The sequence below is a fragment of the Cottoperca gobio genome, chromosome 24, assembly GCF_900634415.1.
Source record: "Cottoperca gobio chromosome 24, fCotGob3.1, whole genome shotgun sequence".
In the NCBI taxonomy this organism is placed as follows: domain Eukaryota; kingdom Metazoa; phylum Chordata; class Actinopteri; order Perciformes; family Bovichtidae; genus Cottoperca; species Cottoperca gobio.
Window position 1 is genome coordinate 14,294,470 of NC_041378.1, and position 18,805 is coordinate 14,313,274.

Genomic DNA, 18,805 nt, shown 5'->3' on the forward strand with positions numbered 1-18,805 from the left:
CTAGACTAAGGCTAATCCCACATCAAACCGCCCCATGGCGTAGTTGGCGTTGGACTGAGATGTTGGGGGGTTACTATTGATTGCTCCCAGCTCTTGTTTTGTGCTGGTTCAACAACTTTGCCTGCATGCAGTGATGAAAACAAAGCCAGACGCCAAAATAAAAGCCTGCATTAACATTTATTATAAATACAAATGTTCCTTTGGAGTATGCAAGTTTTCTAACTGTAGTTAAGTGTAGGCACGAAATTCAAGTGGTACTGTGCACTTGATCTGCTAAATTGTCAGCCGAGTTCTTGCATTGTCATTACCAAGTGAATGGTCTCTTAAGGTGTCAAACTGAGTTGCTGATTCTCAACTGCCATTTGCGCTGCTCGTGCTTACTGTGAACTCATAGCCCAGCTGTCACGGTTTCTTTCTCTCTCCTTTTCTGAGGCAGTGGGAAGTTCATATAGTCAACATTTCCACACTCATCTTACAATTAAATTTCAGTACTTTTTCATAACTTCAAGCCAATTTCTTGACTATATGAGTGTAGTGTAATAAAGACCAATATGCAAATGCTAAATTTAATTAGGAACTCCAAAGTGCATTAACTAAAAGCCAAATGTAAACAATAGCCTTCAGTAGTTTGTACCATACATAATGTTCTACACTCGCTGAGCAACGGTGATGGACTCTAATGCCCGGAAAGCTTATAATGTGCAATCTCATATAAAAGCGCTGCAATAAATCTTAGTTTTGGTGATAAATTATTTTTAAGACCACCAGAGTGACAGAAATGTAATTGTATGTTCTGTTTTGTTCATGTCGTTTGTGGTGGCATTGGATTGCATTTTTTAAAAAGGTGCCCATGTATGGATGCATATACACATATAATACATAATTAAACTGTGATTTGAGAGAAAAGCTTCACTGAAAGTCATTGAAATGGTGTGACGGAGAGAAAGCAATTTACAGCCACTTGTCTCTGACACAGAACCCAGTAGGCCATGATGGTGCCACAACAACAACAACGAGCAGAACTTGCTCATAAAATAATTAAAAGCTCTTACTGAAATGCATCATGTTAACACTGCATGAACATTGGAACAATTAGTAACTGACAGGCCAAAGATAAGATAGCTATATATAAAAATGAACCATTCACACTGGTCTGATTTAATACCGGAGAGCTGATGAGTTTCATAACTGTCCTCGACCTTTCATGACATGTCATAATGAGTTAACGAGAAAGAGACGTTTCTTTTTGAGAACACGCTCTCTGGGATAAATGGCGATGTGGTGATTGGCCTGGAAAAATGCAATTTTAAGAGTAATTGGATGTAATTAAAAACCCAGTTGACGCACACTCTTATTCTTATGGTGGTCTAATGTGACTCATGTTGCTTAATGTGGCCATGGATGGTTGAGTTGGTGTTTAGGAAACGTAATCTCCACTCCAGAACGTGTAGACATCAGCTCATCTATTATTCTGGGAAAGAAGATGCATCAGTACCAACCAAACCACCAAAACCAAAGGACCAAAACAAGAACTACTTTCTAAAGCATACATATACTTTGGTGTTGATATACAAACACCAAAAACACGAGAATAGAGGTTAGTGTGAGGTCTCACACTAGTGTGAGACAACCAGTAACTGCATTTCCAAACATCACTGCATCTAAATGCAAATGTAATGCACAAAGTGGCCACGTAATAAAAAAAGATTGATCTTAATGAGAAATAGAACAGACAAAAATTCACTTTCCATCAAGCTGAGTTTGAGTAGTGCATAAAGTCCAAAAGATCATTTGGATTTCACAAACAAATCCATAAGTCATTCCAACTAATCAAGCACTAATGCATCATGTTTGTGAAACTGTTCCAGTCAATTACAACTTATCAGAACCAAGCAGAGTAAGGGAATACACCCCATTAAGCCGCTTGGCGTTTACTAGCTTCTGATGTTTACCGAAATTGACTAATCGACTGCACTATGGTAACAATGAGAGTAAAGCCCAGGAGGCCTTGTATAATTTTCTGTCTGTAGTACAACCTAAATGCTATGAAGTTGGGCTGCAATTTAACGTGGGAGAGAAACAAAGAAAGAAAAAAAACAGAGCCCTTTATCATACAAAGAAAGCTCAGCCCCTGATCCACTTTAATTGGAATCACAAGACAGCCAATCCTTTGTGAAAATCTAAAAACCTGTCTACCACCCATAGAAGCCACTGACTGTAATTTGTGATGGACAGATATTCCGAGAGAGAAAGCACAATCTCAAAACAGTGAATATATCATTTGAGGTCCAGCCATCTGATTTAGCAGTCAATCACGAGAAAGGCCGGCGTTTAGACACTGTATGAAGGCTGCTAAACTTTACAAAGCTTTCCTTACTCACTCCCTCTCCTCTCCTCTCCCATCACCTTTCTAACATCCTTAGGCAGCACAGCTTGCCGTTATTGGGCATGCAGAGGCAATGAGCAGCAATGCTAAATCATTCCAGTGCAACTCTCCAGGATCATTCGTTTCAGGCAGAAATGTAAGCAGTCTACCATAATATATATCTATATTATCTGCATTGCATAGTAATAAAAAACGACATTAAAATCCTGTGAAGAGGATCACCAACCGACCTTGTCAATTGTGTACACTTATCACGCAGCAACAACTATACACGGTGATATGCTGGGAGTGAAAAGAGCCACAGACACAGAATGAATCTTCAGAGACACTAACACTGATGTCAGCTCATCTGCAAACAATAAATGGAAGCAAAAGGCATCATGGATGATTTTACATTCATTTCACGCTTGGTGCCACAATGATCCAAGAGGCATCTGTGCCCACAAAATGGCAGCTTAAGCTCAGCGCTTATTCGCTGAGGGCTTTGGATGCTTTGCATGGATTTTTATCAGTGAGCGCCACTGGGAGTCACAGTGTGCAACTCAAGATTGTTTTGCGCCTGGTAGCTGAGAGGTAGCTTGGGGAGAATCAGTGTCCAGTTCTAATTACTACTTAATAACATCGCCATTCAGGCTGGACACTTTGTTTTCTGCTGTTCCCTTGAGAAGTTGTAGATCTTGAGAGTATTTCTTTTAATGGTTTAAAGAAAACCATGTTTGGCATTTTAAAAATCTATTTGCAATAAACAAGAAAAGATTAAATTCAGGATAGAATTTAATTATCACATTTTCTTTTCCAATTTTTAGATTTGGAACAAAAATGTGAGATAGAGGAGGAACACAAGTGGAAACAAATCTTAATGGAGGGATTGGGTGACATGAGGGTGTTTGCAGATCACTTGGATTGAAAGAGTAGCTTTAACAGCGACGTACTGGCCAACTGTGTGTCCCAATTCACTTAACTCTCAGTTTACTGAATGTGTCAAATATAACACTCTTAGAGCAAAGCTTTAGAAAAGCAACAATGGCAACAACTGGGTTGTAGCTCCTGCAAACAAAACAAATACTAGATATTAGGGACCTCAGCTTTCATACAAAACACATTGCCTTCAAGGTTAAACTTCTGCCTTCAGTAAGGGTTGTAGGTGCAATGTCCTTGTAAACAGAAGAGGCAGACAGATGAGAAAATCAAGTTAATAGAATTGTCTTCAACAGTGCTCGGTGTTTCTTAAACGAAAAAGTGGCCCTCTTATTAACCTATTTCCCCGTGCACTGTGACCATCACAGCACGTCACAGGCTGAGTGCCCATTATCCTTTTGTCCTGAGCAAAAATCCAGCCCATCCTTTTATGCAGCAACTACTTCAGCCCGAGCGAGGTAAACGAAAACAGGAGCGTTTATTATGACTTTAAATATCCCATCAAGGTCTTGTGATAGATTGATATTGGCAATAGGAGAGGAGCTGCCTGTTTACTGTGAGATACAAAGGCAGCGGAGAGAGGCAAGACACAGCAGTGTTCCAGCTACATGAATACAGCCGGGTGGCTGTTGCCTTGGGCGTACTATTGAGTGACGCGGAGGACACATTATGCAGCGCCTGCATCGTTACTCTTTTCTTCAGTAAACAGTTGAATAAGGACAATCTCAACTGGCAGTGGAAAAACACTGGTGAACCATGCCAAAAACAAAGACTGGGAAAGATTTTCACCAAACTGGAAAAGTAGCAAACCACTTAAGTCTGACTATGACATTTAAGAAAAGCTGGAGTATAATCAGACATTAATATTTACTAAAGCAATGAATAGCACATGCCTTTTGACTGTCACAAACCAACAGCTGATTAAGCTTGTGAAAAACAGTCATGAGTGAATGAGAAAAGAACTTAATTATGAATGAATGGAAGGCACTCTATATGAACCAGATCCTTGTAGTGATGCACTGCAAATGAACCCGGGGCTGTGGCCTAGGTAATGGGCTTTGGGCTTTGGGCTTTCTGCTTCTCTTGGGAGGGAGTGACAGGAGAGAGGGAGAGGAGGTAGAGTGAAGGGCTGTGAGAAGAGAAACCATGACTATCCATTCAGGCTAATGGAAACCACATCCTTCTTCCTGTTTTCTGGTGCATCAACAGAAGAAGAGGTCTCCCATTTTCCTACCCGATTGACCCTGCAGTGGCAGCAGCTGCCCCAGCTTTCTAGATCTCAACAACCGAGGTAATCCACGGCCAATGCTTTTAACACCTGATTCAGAAATATCCTTAGCCTTCAAAAAGCTTTTCGCGCCACCACTCTCAGTTATATCCGAATGTCACAGGCTATACTCAGCTCTAGGCAAAGGGGAAAAGAGGGATGGAAGGCGAGGGGGAGAGGTGGCCCAGATAAAAGCCCAATAGAACTGCAGATACCAAAACGGCTCCAGATCGGCTTCCCCCTGCAGGTAATGATCGAGGATAACTTTAACCTTCACGTGTCCTGACCTTCCACAGAAAAGAAAGGGAAATCCAACGACCCAGAGATGACCTGGATGCAATTTCACGAAAATTGTATTTCTTCAGTATCGACACAGAGGACGCATCTCTCCCACCAGATGCACTGCACTTTCATTACCATGTTGTGTCACATCTCCAGACATAACTGACTCTGTGATCAATTAGTCTAATAGCTGCCTCGCTGAGGTGCTGCAGGTGAGAACAGGCTGCCGATGTCACAAATTAATCACCTGAGTTAGCCTAATTAATTAAGCCTCTGGTGGAGGCTGATAACGACTCTCCCAAGAGCTTCTAAATTGGTGGTCCGCATCTGTGACATTTGGCTTTGTAGACAAAAACAGCAGTAAAAGTAGCGTGTGCAGACCTGATGTCACTCTTAAAAAGAAAAAAGTAGATAGGGTCTGTCTGGATTACACAAATATCCGGTGATTAACATAAGCATGCATTTTCACTTTGTTTTTATGCGTTTCCCGTCGTTACGGATATTTGAAAGAAAGCACTTAATAATTAAACATTATATAGGTGTATTGCGCAATAAAAAGAATCAACAATGTAAATAAATGTTAGTTGTAGACTATATGCATTGATAATATGCATATAAGACGCGAGTTCATTAAGTACACCTGTACAATATCATGAGACAGTAAAGCATACAATTGTGGATCTTTTCCAGTCAAATCTTTGTTGCATCAGCTCTATGGCAATATAGACTGTAGTTTTTATTGATTGTGATGTACTGCACTGTGTATAATATGTATTGATTAAAAAAATATATATTATTTGAAAAGCTACTGAATCAATCCTGAATGTCTCAGTCTCCCATCAAAGCTCCATTAGTTTACCCTGGACTGAATTATGTTTAGGGGAAATAAATTCTGCCTCCCTACTATATAGCTGTTTTTCCAGGCTTAGCAGGACAAGATGAACTGTAGTGAGCTCAAGACTTCAACTTGCCCAGAGACATACGGTATTAATGGTGGCCAACAGAGGCCCTCATCTCTCAAGAGAGGAACATCTCCCAGGGAGAAGTAATGGTTTACCCACACAGCAGGGGTTCCATTAGGGACATGCACCACCTTGTGTTGGACAGTTGTACTACACACTCACACACACAAATTTATCTCAACTTTGGCAACAATAAAACAGACACAAGAACTATAAAAGGCTTACTTCTTCAGCCAATTCATTCATTTGTGTCACATATTTGCTATAAGTAAGTGAGATGAAGCGGTGTCATACAGAAAAGGAATCAACTGTGATTTGCACAGACAAATAAAAAAAAATATGGATATGTTACTACACTACTGTTACATCTTATCTAGATTATGTGCATCTCATGATTACTGTTGAGGGCGCCTCTTTTAGCCCAAATCATTCCTGTTATTTTGTCCAGGAAGAGGCTCGAGGGCATTCTTCAGATTTCATGTAAAACCTGCTTACCTCTGATTCGTTCAGATAACAGCCTCATTAGTCTGCCCCCTGCCCATACCTGGCCCTCCTTTCACCCTTGGGCACCTGCCGTTTACCACAGGTGGGCATGTAATTGCTCTGTGGCGTGGTCATGTTCTGAGTAGTTAGAAGAGAGCAGCCTTGCTAATGAGGCTACTCACTGTGATGCTTCTCCACTGCTGAGAAATGTATGTGTATGCATGTGTGAGCGAGCAGGTGTGTGCCACCACATACATCAGGTATACAGTTGTAATACAACACAGCTGCTTGCTGCTGCGTCAGAGACAGAAAATAAACAAGGTAAGAAAGAGAGAGCCAAAGTTTGAGTGTGTGCGAGTCAAACAGAAAGTTCAAATGGTACTCAGGTGATTTCTGCATTGCTTTTTCAAAAAATATGCAGACATCAGTATGTACATCTGATCATCTGCACAAAATCTATACAAGCTACTGTACTCTATATAAGCCCTGGTTGGAATGCGACCCGCGACCCTTTGCTGCATGTTGTTTCCTCACTCTCTACACTATCCAATGAAAAATGGGGGGAAAAATAATATCTTATTCAGCAAATGGGTTAGATAATGTCTCGGAAAAAAACATTATTTTACCAAATTCTAGCGTGTTTAAGTATGTAAAATACTCTGATCCATTAACACTTTGTCCATGTATAAAGTGAATTAAGAAAAAAAACTTTGAAAAAAGGGCTGGAGGCAGATTTACTTTTTTTGCCTCATTGAGAGATTCTGGATGTGTCCTCGCACCAAAATCGGCAACTTGCAGACGTATTAGAATTGTAAGTGTAGTTAGTATCTCTTATTTGTTTATGTTGGATTAGGTTTGAATACTCACTAGTGGTGCACTGTTTGTCAGTGGCCTCGCCCTGAGTGCTGCCCCTGGCCTGCTCCTCTGCTGCAGCGTGATGCCTTCTGGTTGCCACAGCGCCCATCAGCGGCGTCTGCTGAGCTGGCGTCTGGAGGTCTGCGGTGCCCACAGAGGATCAGTTACCGACAACAGACAATATTCTTTGTGTGTGCATTGTTCAAATGTGTGTGTGTGTGTGTAACCAGTAAAACACTTCTGAAATATACTGCTGGCAAGATAGAGTGCATGTGTGTGTGTGTGTGTGTGTGTGTGTGTGTGTGTGTGTGTGTGTGTGTGTGTGTGTGTGTGTGTGTGTGTGTGTGTGTGTGTGTGTGTGTATAAACACCAAGAGCCGGTGAAAGTACTTTGACAGTGATAAAAGTTCCGACAGACAAAGTTGACCATGGGGTTGTGATACGGTCAGTCAGCACATACGTTACTACAAAAACTACAATGATATCCTTTTGCAATGCCTTCATGTTTCACTCTGAGAGCTTGAGTGTGACGGAAATGAAACGCAGAGGTGAAGTGTCGACACATGCGAGCCCCTGAAAAGGAGACATTTCAACTCTGACATCAAATTATATCTAAGTTTATCACAGCTCCTCTCATCTCGTCACGGGGGAGAAAATCCCCCGAGATGCACTGTGGGTTTTGAACACTGCTGCAAATGGACATTATGGAGTCTTGGGCTAATTGATAGCTTTATAGCAGGACCTTGACTGGAAGATGAAATATTTACACTGCTGTATTCCTCCTCTCAGGCAGTTGACTTCTGCTTCTGCAATATTCATTTAGCATCCTGTGCTTTTAGTTGCTAAAAGAGGAAATCAAAAGCAACAGGGGGACTTCTGAAAATTGCTTCCTCTTTGATAAGTTTCTCGCTTGACACGGAAGAGCCAGGCCTCTGTGGCTTTAGTCACAAGTCAACAGCCCTCAGGAAGTAGGGCTGTGCATAATACTGGAGATAATGTTTTTAAAATATTTAAAATATGTTTTTCCTCAATATACTTGTGAGCTTTAAAACATTTCTAAAAAATGTTACCAGTAAAAAAAAGGGATATTACATTTGACAGCGTCTCATCTCTTTGAAGGGTTAAAGATACATTATATTTCAGGGGGAAGCACTTCTGGTTTTGTTTTTCTCATGCCTGTATATTAAAAAACAACTCAAGTGCAGGGAGGGAGCTGCTGTCAGGGTAGTATTTACCATATACTGTGAGTGGGATTTTTCCAACTGCTAATTAGTCAATTCCCATGTGGGCAAGTATATCATATATAGATGTGCCTACATGATTACATGCCTTTGTGCTTAATATTTGACAAATTAGATAAAAGTCAATACTTAAAAGCTCAAGTGTACCGTTTAACGACACTGTATATGCGTCTTATCTGTGTGTATAAACTTAATTTAGAGTTACCCTGATCCACTCAGCACAGCTTGGGGCTGTTTGGTGTGTGTATAGAAGCAGAGCGCCAGGCAGACAGCTAGCACAGAAGGTACTGTCTGGAACACTGCAGCCTTGGGCATTGCTTCTTTCCACGCCACATACTCTACACTAAAAACTGACTGCTCCATCAAGTAATACTGGGCTACAAAAAGCAGGTTTCTATTCTCTGAAATAATCTATCAAAGACGTTCTACAAAAAAAGAGAGAGGGTGAAAGAGCAGGCCGGGAAAAAACACAGCCAACATGGACCGGCTCGGGCTCATTCTTCAAGTGAATGAGTGTTCTTCCGACAGTGTTCAGTTCAGTGTTATTAGTATGCTATGTTAGTCTGCTCTACCAATAATACACTGAAAAAACTACCATCCCTAGAAAAAGAGATCAGTGCCGAAGAAATAATGAGTATTTATCAAGTAACTGGGATTATTGAAGTTTCATAAGAGGCTAAGTACTAATTAAGGATTTGTTTATGCCTGCACATTTTCCGTGTTTACAGAGACATAACATAGTTTACTTTTAGGTAAGCTCGTGTGCGTGTCATTTAAATAACTGAAAAACATTCTTTCCATTTTGCTTTGTTACTGAGATGTCCTTACCCCTCTTCTTGCGCGCCTCCTTGATTTCTTCGCACATGCGGTCGAACTCCGGGTCCAGCTCGGCAGCAAATATTGCGTGAGCTGTGTCCTTTAAGCTGCATGCTCGGTGCCTGATCACCTTGTCTGAGAAAAGAGGAGACATTGAAACATAACATTAGTGTCCCAAGACACAACACTGTGGTTTTCTGTGCGAACAATGTGTGCATGTATGTTCATGGGAATGTCCTTTGCAACACGGGATAGCAAAGTGCATGGACCTGGAACTTTACATTTCCTTTGGTGGAAGTTTGATTAAACACAAATCAGTCAAACCAGTTTTTCTTACCATCTTTTTCTATTTATGTACCTCCACCCAGGAGGTTATGTTTTCGGTTTGTCTGTCTGATAAAACTTGGTGAAAGGTTGTAGTATGGGCAAAGGAAGAACACATTAACATTTTGGAGAATCACAGAGCAAACGCAAATTATTTTTCACTTTTGTTAACGTTGCACAATAGGGCATGTGGCCTTGGTGGAAGTCTGCAATAATGAGTTCATAGATACACAATACTTAATTGTGCTCCTAAGTTTCCAAAGTTCAGCCATTTTGTTGTCCTACTATATTAAGTCTTTAGGCACATGGGACTACCGTTTCTTTCCCTAAAATATAATTAACTAGAAGGGCGCTTGGAGATATGCACACAAACGCAGTGAAAAAAACATATGTCATATGATAGACATTTAACACAAATAGAGTTTTTTCCATATTGCTCAAAAAACCTGACTTGGACTATTGATGAAAACATAACAATAAGTGTGATTTTTCATGTGATCTAAAAAATTTTAAATGTGTACCGTAAGATATTCGCACAAAGTATGTCTGTACCAGAATTCAAGACCTTAAACCAATCAGAACAAATCAGAGCATTTTCCCCATAATCATACGAAATTTAGTCTTTTGGCACAAATGGGTTACATATCTGTTTGTTTCTATCCCTCAGTGTAGTTTGCAGTTTGAAGTTGCACGTTCTCTACACCATCATGTATGTAAATGGAAGGTAAAGAGTCGATAGCAGCCCACCCCATTCCACTGCATCTGTGAGAAAAGGCTACCAGTCCTTTTCTCACAGGTTGAATAAAAGGATAGAGCTGGCTTTGATGAGAAGCGTTAGCAGGCAGAACTCAGACATGCATGAGAGTCTTGATATCACCACTCCAACCATTAAAGACAGAGGTAGGTGTGTACACACAGGCACACATACGTTCAAACTGAAATATTCTTTTTAAATGCGTACTCATTCTCTCTCACACGCACACACTCCTTACACCTTCATAACTCTTATGCCTCTTTTCCCTTAGATGTACCACGGCATCATTAAATCCTTTTTCCCCGCTCCTGCATCCATGGAGGGAAAATAAAGACCGAGCCGAAGAGGCAGGCTAAAAGGCACTGTAAACAGGCAGTGTCTCATTACGGCAGGCAGAGGGAGAACAGTTCAGGCAGAGAGTGGCAGAGGGGTCACAATCTGCCAGCTTCCTTTGTCTAATTGGAGGATGGCTGTCTAATTGCATTGAAAGCTGTGTGTGTGTGTGTGTGTGTGTGTGTGTGTGTGTGTGTGTGTGTGTGTGTGTGTGTGTGTGTGTGTGTGCTTCTACTGACAGAGTAGGTCTGCAATAAGAGCAAAAATGTCCATCAGTGTCAAAGGCCAGGTAGGAAGCCGGGCGCTCATCAGAAGCCTTATGGGCGCTGCCTAACCTTCCCATCTCGAACAGATAAGAACGTACTGACATACAGCGTTGTTGCTTATATTTCTTTCTTAGTAGAAAGGGTTGTTATTGCAATTTCCCCCAGAAACAAAGTGTTTGTGACACCGAGTCACATCGTGGAGCACAGAGATATCAGCCTTTTTAACATAACCACGTAATTATTTAGCAAGGTGAGGAGGTAAAAGACGAGGACGCCAACATGATTGCACACGGAATGCAGTAGGATAAAGATAGAGTACATGGAGAAACCGACCACTGAGGGATAATGAGATTTTTTCCCCAGCACTTGTTTGAGCTGGTGTAGAACTTCCCAGCAGCATAATTGTGCTGGGCCATATTCCCAGGGCCAAGCACTGGGTCAGAGGCTTCGTTAGTCTTCTTTATTAAACTGCCTAATTGCATTTTTCCCCTTTAGTATATTATTTGTAGACCCTGCATTCCAACAAATGACAGAGGCCCTCGCCTGCAAAGACAGAGATATGATTTATTCATTCAGGGCTGGCAGAGAACTGCTTCCCATTGGTGGCAGGCAGGCAGGCAGCTATATCCTGGTGAGGGAACCAAGCAGCTAAACACACAAGGCGACAATTTAAATGGCCATATCAAGAGAACAGTCTGAAGTAAGTCTACTGTATGCAGCTTTCAATTAACATCACAGTTCTGCTGTTGGGGATTTGATTGTTGTGGAAAGTCACTTTTATTCCTCTATACAAAAAGCTCTTTTGCCGCACGCAACTTTTCTTACATATTGTTTTAGATGTATACACCAACATTGCATCTCTCTTCACATTGGCTTTCCCCTACCATGCAAGCAAGCACCCCATTGAAACAATCTAAATCAAATGCATTTGTAAGAGAGTTCAAATAACTGGCCTCTTTGTTTGTTTGTGTGTGTGTGTGTGTGTGTGTGTGTGTGTGCACATGTGTGTTCCTGTGTTTTCCAGCACTCATTATGAAGCCTATATTCAGCTTTGGGAAAGGTGCTGAGACAGGAAGGAGGATGATGTAAAAGTCGGTTCAAACCGCAAGACAAGAGACAATTACATTTTCATGCATATGCAGCCTTTGTCAGCTACGGAGCATGAATTACACTGTGGAAATGTATTTTAAGTGGGGACTGTGTGCACTTTATTTCATTTGAATTTAATGTTGAAGAAAACCACCTTGAGCTTCTGTAATTTTACTGCCTGAAAGTCCTTTTCATAAGTCATTTAGAGTTAAATATAATTACTTTTTACTCACACATTGAAAGCCAAATGGAACACAACATTAACTTGAGAGACACATTACATTACATTTAGCCAGTAGTCCAGTGTCGACTTAATATCAAGGGACTGTCATACGCTCTCACAATAAACTATCTTTCATTGTCAGTTATAGGGACAATTTTAGGATCATGTTTGTGATTAAAGGAATTCTTCAACATTTGGGTGAATACACTTATTTTCTATTTTAGCACCAAAAAAGTGTAATATTTTTTACTTGGCAGAATGTGTTTATGTACAAGTAGGCACTGATTGGAGGGCAAGCATGTGAATTCACTTTCATGTGCATTTATGTACAGTACCCTACATGTTTGTGCATGAGTGTATTCATGTGCATTCCTGTGTCATGTTCCTCCTCACCTCCAGGATCCTTGTCAGGATTGTACTCTAAAGCATTACTGCAGATGAGGTCGACGTCCCCCAGGAAATCCTTCACTCTCAGGTACTGGTGGGTGTCAATTTTGGTCATGACAGTGGACAGGTCCATGGGCTGCAGAATAACCTCCAGGTAGTCTGACACCTGACACACAAAGTTTATTGTTAATAAAAAAAAGGACTAAAACCGGCTTTGTCAAACTGAGTGACATACCAGGGTGGGGGTCAATTCCTCTTTACCTCATCAATGTCAACTGGCTTGCTGAAGATGTTAAAACGCTTGTCGGTGGCCAGGCGCTTGGTCACATCCCTGAGAAAGAGCCTGAGCTCCCGTAGTGTGTTCTCCTCCTGCTCAGCCAGGCGGCGCTGTTCCTCTGTTGACAGGACTCTGGGCCCTGGAGCCTCCGCCACTGGCAGCACCGCTTCACACCTCTCTGTTGGGAGGGAAGCGAAAACAGAGTTTGCCAACTAAATAAAGTTTCACACACCTTCCATCTTTAGACAAGACCTGAAAAACCTCAACACCAAGAGTGATCCAGAGAGCCCATAGCCACAAAACACAATGGCTTCACCAACAGGAAAAATCACTACAACTATGCAAATAAAATATAAACACACAGCTAGCCCATTGGTTGGAACCAGACTGTCGAATCTCAAACCTGAACCTTGACCGTATCTTTTTGTCATCATTGCAGACAGACCGGAAAATACTTAGCCCAAAGGAAAAAACATCTTTTAAGATTCTTGCAGCTGAAAAAATAATACAGCAAGGCTCCTTCCCATACACAGGTTTAGAAATACACTAAGGAAAAGCCTCTGGCCAATGACAGAGTGATGATGCAAGGCAAGCAGATATCCTCCCCTCCTCTCCCAAGGCGCCAGCCCTCGCCCAAGGAATCTGCCGACATCGTTAGGAAGGCTTCACAGCATCAAGCGTCGCCTCACTCACTAGCAGCAATCCAAACCCTGATTCTAATTATGGCTAATAGCAGCCGGCCCCTCATAGCAATTCCTCTCCCTGCCTTTCTGCCTCCCTCTCTGCTGGAAGCCAGACTGCCGTCTTAGTCAGGCAGGGACCCCTGAAGAGCATTGGGCGAGTAAACGGGGGGACCCCTGCCTTGCATCAATGAGGAAACTGCAGATGAATGCTGGCCACGATTTTCATTTGAAAGCCCGGGTGGACAGTTCTCTTATATTGAACCCGAACGTGGGGCTAAGGGACCCCGGAGGACTGGGGCAATGGCAGGGGGTATTTGGAGTGGTGGATGAGGGTTACTGATTTTGACGTAGGTGGGATATAGAGATCCAGGAAAATAGAGGCTTCACACTGCGGCAATTGTGCAGCACACTCAATATTTTACATCTGTACGTTTTCTTTTCTCCATCTTAAATTAAATTAAACAGATTCTTAACATGTCAAACATTTAACTGCAGTGTGCAAAATGGGAATTAGGACGGACGGACGAGAATCTTTCAGAGAATCTGCTCCTCTACCTTTCACTGGATCCAGAAAGGACTATGGGAAAGATTGAGACTGGAGCTAGGAATGAAGGAATCACATGCAGACAACACTGCCCTCTAGGACTGACAGCAGAGATGAGTCATAACTGTCTCGTCCTGAATGTGTATGTGAATACAGTAAGTACCTGGATTCCTGAGGCGTGGCGGAGCCCTGGCCGCTTGGACCAATATCAGGTCATAGAAGAAGCTCCTCCTGTCCTCTTCTCCTGGAGGGCACAGAGTAACAACCTCCCCGTAGGTCCTCTGGAACATACTTCTCACCTGTGTTAAAAAACAATCAGGATGTTCAGAGGAATTCAGTCTCCACCACCATATATTACGATGAGTCACAATTAAAGTTAAGAATAGAACAAATCATTTCAAATGTGCTTATTATGTTGAAAACCTACAGTGGTTGTGTGGGAGGTCTCAGGTTCTTTCATCCTTCTTAAGTTTTGTTTATAGGGCAGTACACTAAATCTACTTCTTTCATTACTTAATTTTGACTCCCAGTAAATTAAAGTTTTTGAGAATACTTGTACTACTGTAATATTAATATTGTAATTCTTTGTACACCCACTGAATTGTACCGATTCCTCCTACAGTGCTGCTGAACCCTCCCGACGCGGTCATTGTTTTTATACGAAAATGTAAAATAACCTTATTAAATTAACATCCAAACACCAACTTATATCTCACAAAACCTGAACTGGTGATGATAAAATAAGAAAATCATGGTAAAACAACAGAAAACTCTAAACTGCTCAAGGGGTTCACACACTTTCAAGCAGCACTGTATTTATGTTTGTCACATAATAGGCAGTGTGTAGCTGATAGTGCCTGTTTTTATCAACCACTACATTAAGCTAGAGTGCGACTGAGCACAGCAGGAACTAAGCTTACTGCTCAGCAGTTCAGGATTTCATGAACAGATGAAATGTTTTATTTCTACATTACTAAAGCCTAGTTTTGCGAAGGGCGGGGCTTCGCAGCTGACACACACACACACGTGCGCACACACACACACGTGCGCACACGCACACACCTACACGTGCGCACACACACCTACACGTGCGTACACACCTACAGAGCGGAAGAAAGGAGAAGGGAGAACTAAATAGAAACCGCGCCGCGCACGCAATCTCCCCGCGCCGCGCACGCAATCTCCTCCATTGCACGGTAAGCTCCCCGTGCCAGCACAGGGTTGTCTAGCAAAAACTTTTTTATCTGGCTCAACTTTTGCTGCCATGCTGATCAGACAAGGAAATGCACTGGCCAATTGCATACATGCAATATTTCTGGTAGATTACTTTGTAAGGTGAGCGGCGTTTCCCTCCTGTTTATCGTTGTGATGAAAGATAAAATAGTTCTCGTCCTAATAACTTATTTCCTGGTCCCACCGGTACCTCGAACAACACACCCCCACCTATGCAGCTTTAACATGGGGGCTGTTTCAATCTGAATTCCTGCTATTTGATAACCCGAGTAACAAAGTCCCACTCAACCTCACAACATCAGGACAAGACTAGTCCAATGACGGCGATGCAAGCACTGCTGTGCTGAATCCCAAACCATGATTTCATCCTTTGACATCCATGTGGTTCTTCTGCATAAACGCTGATCATTTATCATCGCATAAAGAATTGCAACATCAAAATGTGTTGATAAATCTACGTCTGCATCTAGTTTTGACCAATCCTTTACCTGATTTACGCTAAATGACAATTTCACCACACGTCAGTGATGTTTGTAAAGAAGACATTGCTATATTAATGAGCTGATAATTGACAATTATGAGTTAGTTAAATGTCACAGTAATTATTTTGGTCAAACAAATAGCCGGGGGGGGGGGGGGGGGGGGGGGGGGGGGGGGGGGGGGATACCATGAGTCTATAACCAAATGATAAAGCAAAGGATTATCCTGCAACTATATTGCTGGCTACTTGTTATAAATGTTTGATAAGTTACTATAAAGTATTGGCAGACACATTAATTAGCTACTTTAATTTCTGGTGTGCATTTATACTGGGGCTACAGGGGGCTACAAAGACCCCAGTTTACTTCTGTGGTAGAGCTCAAGGCCTCTCCCGACGGGAAGCCCTGCTGCTGACTAAGCACCTACTTTCCACTTTATATCTCCCCCCCCAATCTGTCTCTCACATCGATCCTCTCCCTTATCTGTGACATGTTTGTTCTCTCTTTCTCTCTGCATTGCCTTCTGTTCTCTTTCTTCTCCCATCTCTCTCTGGAAAAGGGGGAATGGGGTAAAAATAAAGAAGACAGTAGGGGAGCCAGAGACAGCCAAAGTGTGTGTAGCACACAGCAGGTAATGATTTGCAGTATTTTTCATCATGATAAAGGCTGCAGGAGTTTTGACACTGTGAGGGTGAGCAGAAATGTGTTGATAGATGAATGCTTGAAAAGGAGGGAGGGGGTATAGAGGAGAGAGCTGAATGTACAAAGAAAATTGGGGATGTCTGGCTGGGCAGAGCAACTGCAAAACAAAACTGGACACCTGTTCTGCTAGCATGATTGTTCTTAACTGCAGAAACAGACTTAAGAGCAAACTAAAAACATTTCCGTCACACTGCCGAACTCTGCCCTGTTATCTCAATCTCAATTTTTATTTTGTTATCCCTATTATAAAACAAGATGGCAATAAAACACAGTTCGAGTGAATAACTCATGTAATATGCAAAGAAAAACCGCTACAGCTGAAACACCTTCCTGAATTACAATTGTCCAAAGATGGTAACTTAATGCTCTCATAAACTAGAAAGGATGACACAAAGAAGTGTGATGAATGAACTGCAATAAGAAAAATGGTGATAATGAGGTTCAGACAGAAATGTTAACACTAAAGTCAAAATGAGGACAACTGAGTGAGGGTAAGATGGGGGGGGTTTGAGCCTGAAGGCAAAGCACTCGATTTACCGCTCCATCTACACTCCAACCCTCAGCTATGGTCATGAGCTTTGGCTAGTGACCGAAAGAATGAAGTCACGTATATAAGCGGCCAAAAGGAGCTCAGAGTAGAACTGCTGCTCCTTCAAATTGAAAGGAGTCAGTTGAGTTGGTTCGGGCATCTAATTCGGCCGCTTCCAAGTTGCATCTCCTGTGGAGGTGTTCCAGCCAACTGACTTAGGTGAAGACCACAGGGCACACTGGAGGAATTACATCCCATCTGGCTAGGGAGAAAGACATGTGGACTACCATGCCGAGCCTGATGCCACTGCAACCCAAACTCAGAAAAGCGTCAGAAAATCGACAATTTTAAGAGTCATTCAAGAGGAGCGCACGGTCACTACTTCAACAGCCAGCAGGTTCTTTCAGTCTGCCAGCTAGTGTTGAAGTTTCTTTTGTTCTATAATTCAGAACATACCATATGTAATAACTGTATTAATGTTCACAATATATTTAGTATGTCTTTAAGCTTTTATAAAACGATAGATGTCAATTGTTGGACTGAATAATGATCGTGTTTTTTTTTGTGCTCGAACGCAAGTTAGCGGCGCTGTCAGTAAAATGGTTTAATTTTTACAATTAAAATTGCCTGGATCATAATATGATAAATGCAAAATGTAAGCAATTATAAAATTGTGCTACAAAATCCACCAAAAAGTAAAAGATCCAGATACTTTGGTGAAGATAAAGCTGTTTGGTGCAGTATGTGGTTCGTGTCAGCATTGAAACAGAATAATTAAGCATCAATATTCAGGTCCTAATGGTCACATTCACTTGCCATTACAATACACTTGTGATGCATCAAGACCAACATCCCAAAAAGTGTTTCAGCATTAAAAGTAAAAGTCTGATGGGACACTATCTCTCACTCCAAGTGCAGTTACTTTACACCAACAATCAAATGTTCAGCATTTGATTGTTTGGGCCCTTTCCATTGGTCCTCCCCCGAGAAGGAAGTCAGTCTAAGCAGAGTGAACGGCTGTTAAGGGAGGGAGGCTATGTAGTTAGACCCAGGCTAGTAGTGTCAGGTTTGGCTGGGGAGGGATGCTGCCTGTTCCCTGCTGCTGTTTGGAGCTGAGACAGCAGCTGTCACTGTGTTCTCTGTGCCACAGAGTGAAAAAACACAGAGATCGCCAAATCACTCAAAGCACCATAGAATGCAACACACCAAAACAAATCCTCAAAACTTGCTGAAAGAAACTACTGGGCCACTTTTGAGACAAGAGATAAGCAAGACCATTTAATTAAAAATTAAAATTAATAAAACAAACAAACAAACGGGTCCAATTAATAGAGAACACAAATGCTCAACATCAGCAAAAGTTCACTCATTCAGCAAATAGTCTGCAAATCATACTCTCTCTCTGGACAACCTGGGGGAAAAACTACTAGTTATGTTCCCTTACAGACCTCCACACAGAAGTTACACCTGCATTACAAAGAAAGTCTTCCACATAGCTTCTCTGTGTTTACTTAGCTTTATAATCCATCAGTCATGTTAATGTTTATAGTAGAGCTGAAAGCATTGATAAATGTAAACAGCCCGTTTAGTGCATAGGAAGCTTTAGCGTAAGTGACTTGAGAGTGGGCTCCAAAATAACCAGAATCACTGTTAATGGAAATGACTCAATGATTAATTGAACAGCAGCCATATCAAAATTAGTAAAGTAATGATTTTCAGGGGCCAAATGCAGCTACAGATTTACAGATAGCAAAGAAATCAGTCTACAATTAA

General features: G+C 41.7%; 1 protein-coding gene across 6 annotated transcripts in view; it reads right to left on the minus strand.

The window, feature by feature from the left end:
* The window catches only part of atad2b (ATPase family AAA domain containing 2B), a 65,971-nt gene that overhangs the window by 32,612 nt on the left and 14,554 nt on the right, over window positions 1–18,805 (minus strand). For all 6 annotated transcript variants that reach the window (XR_003834606.1, XR_003834605.1, XM_029462891.1 and 3 more), the window contains 5 exons: window positions 14,253–14,388; window positions 12,847–13,040; window positions 12,592–12,751; window positions 9,222–9,344; window positions 7,166–7,294 (listed from right to left, as the gene is read on the minus strand). Coding sequence is in view for 4 of the 6 variants with exons in the window: in XM_029462891.1 (XP_029318751.1) it covers window positions 7,166–7,294; window positions 9,222–9,344; window positions 12,592–12,751; window positions 12,847–13,040; window positions 14,253–14,388 (742 nt within the window). In the remaining 2 variants the exon portion in view is untranslated. The remainder of the gene's footprint in view (window positions 1–7,165; window positions 7,295–9,221; window positions 9,345–12,591; window positions 12,752–12,846; window positions 13,041–14,252; window positions 14,389–18,805) is intronic.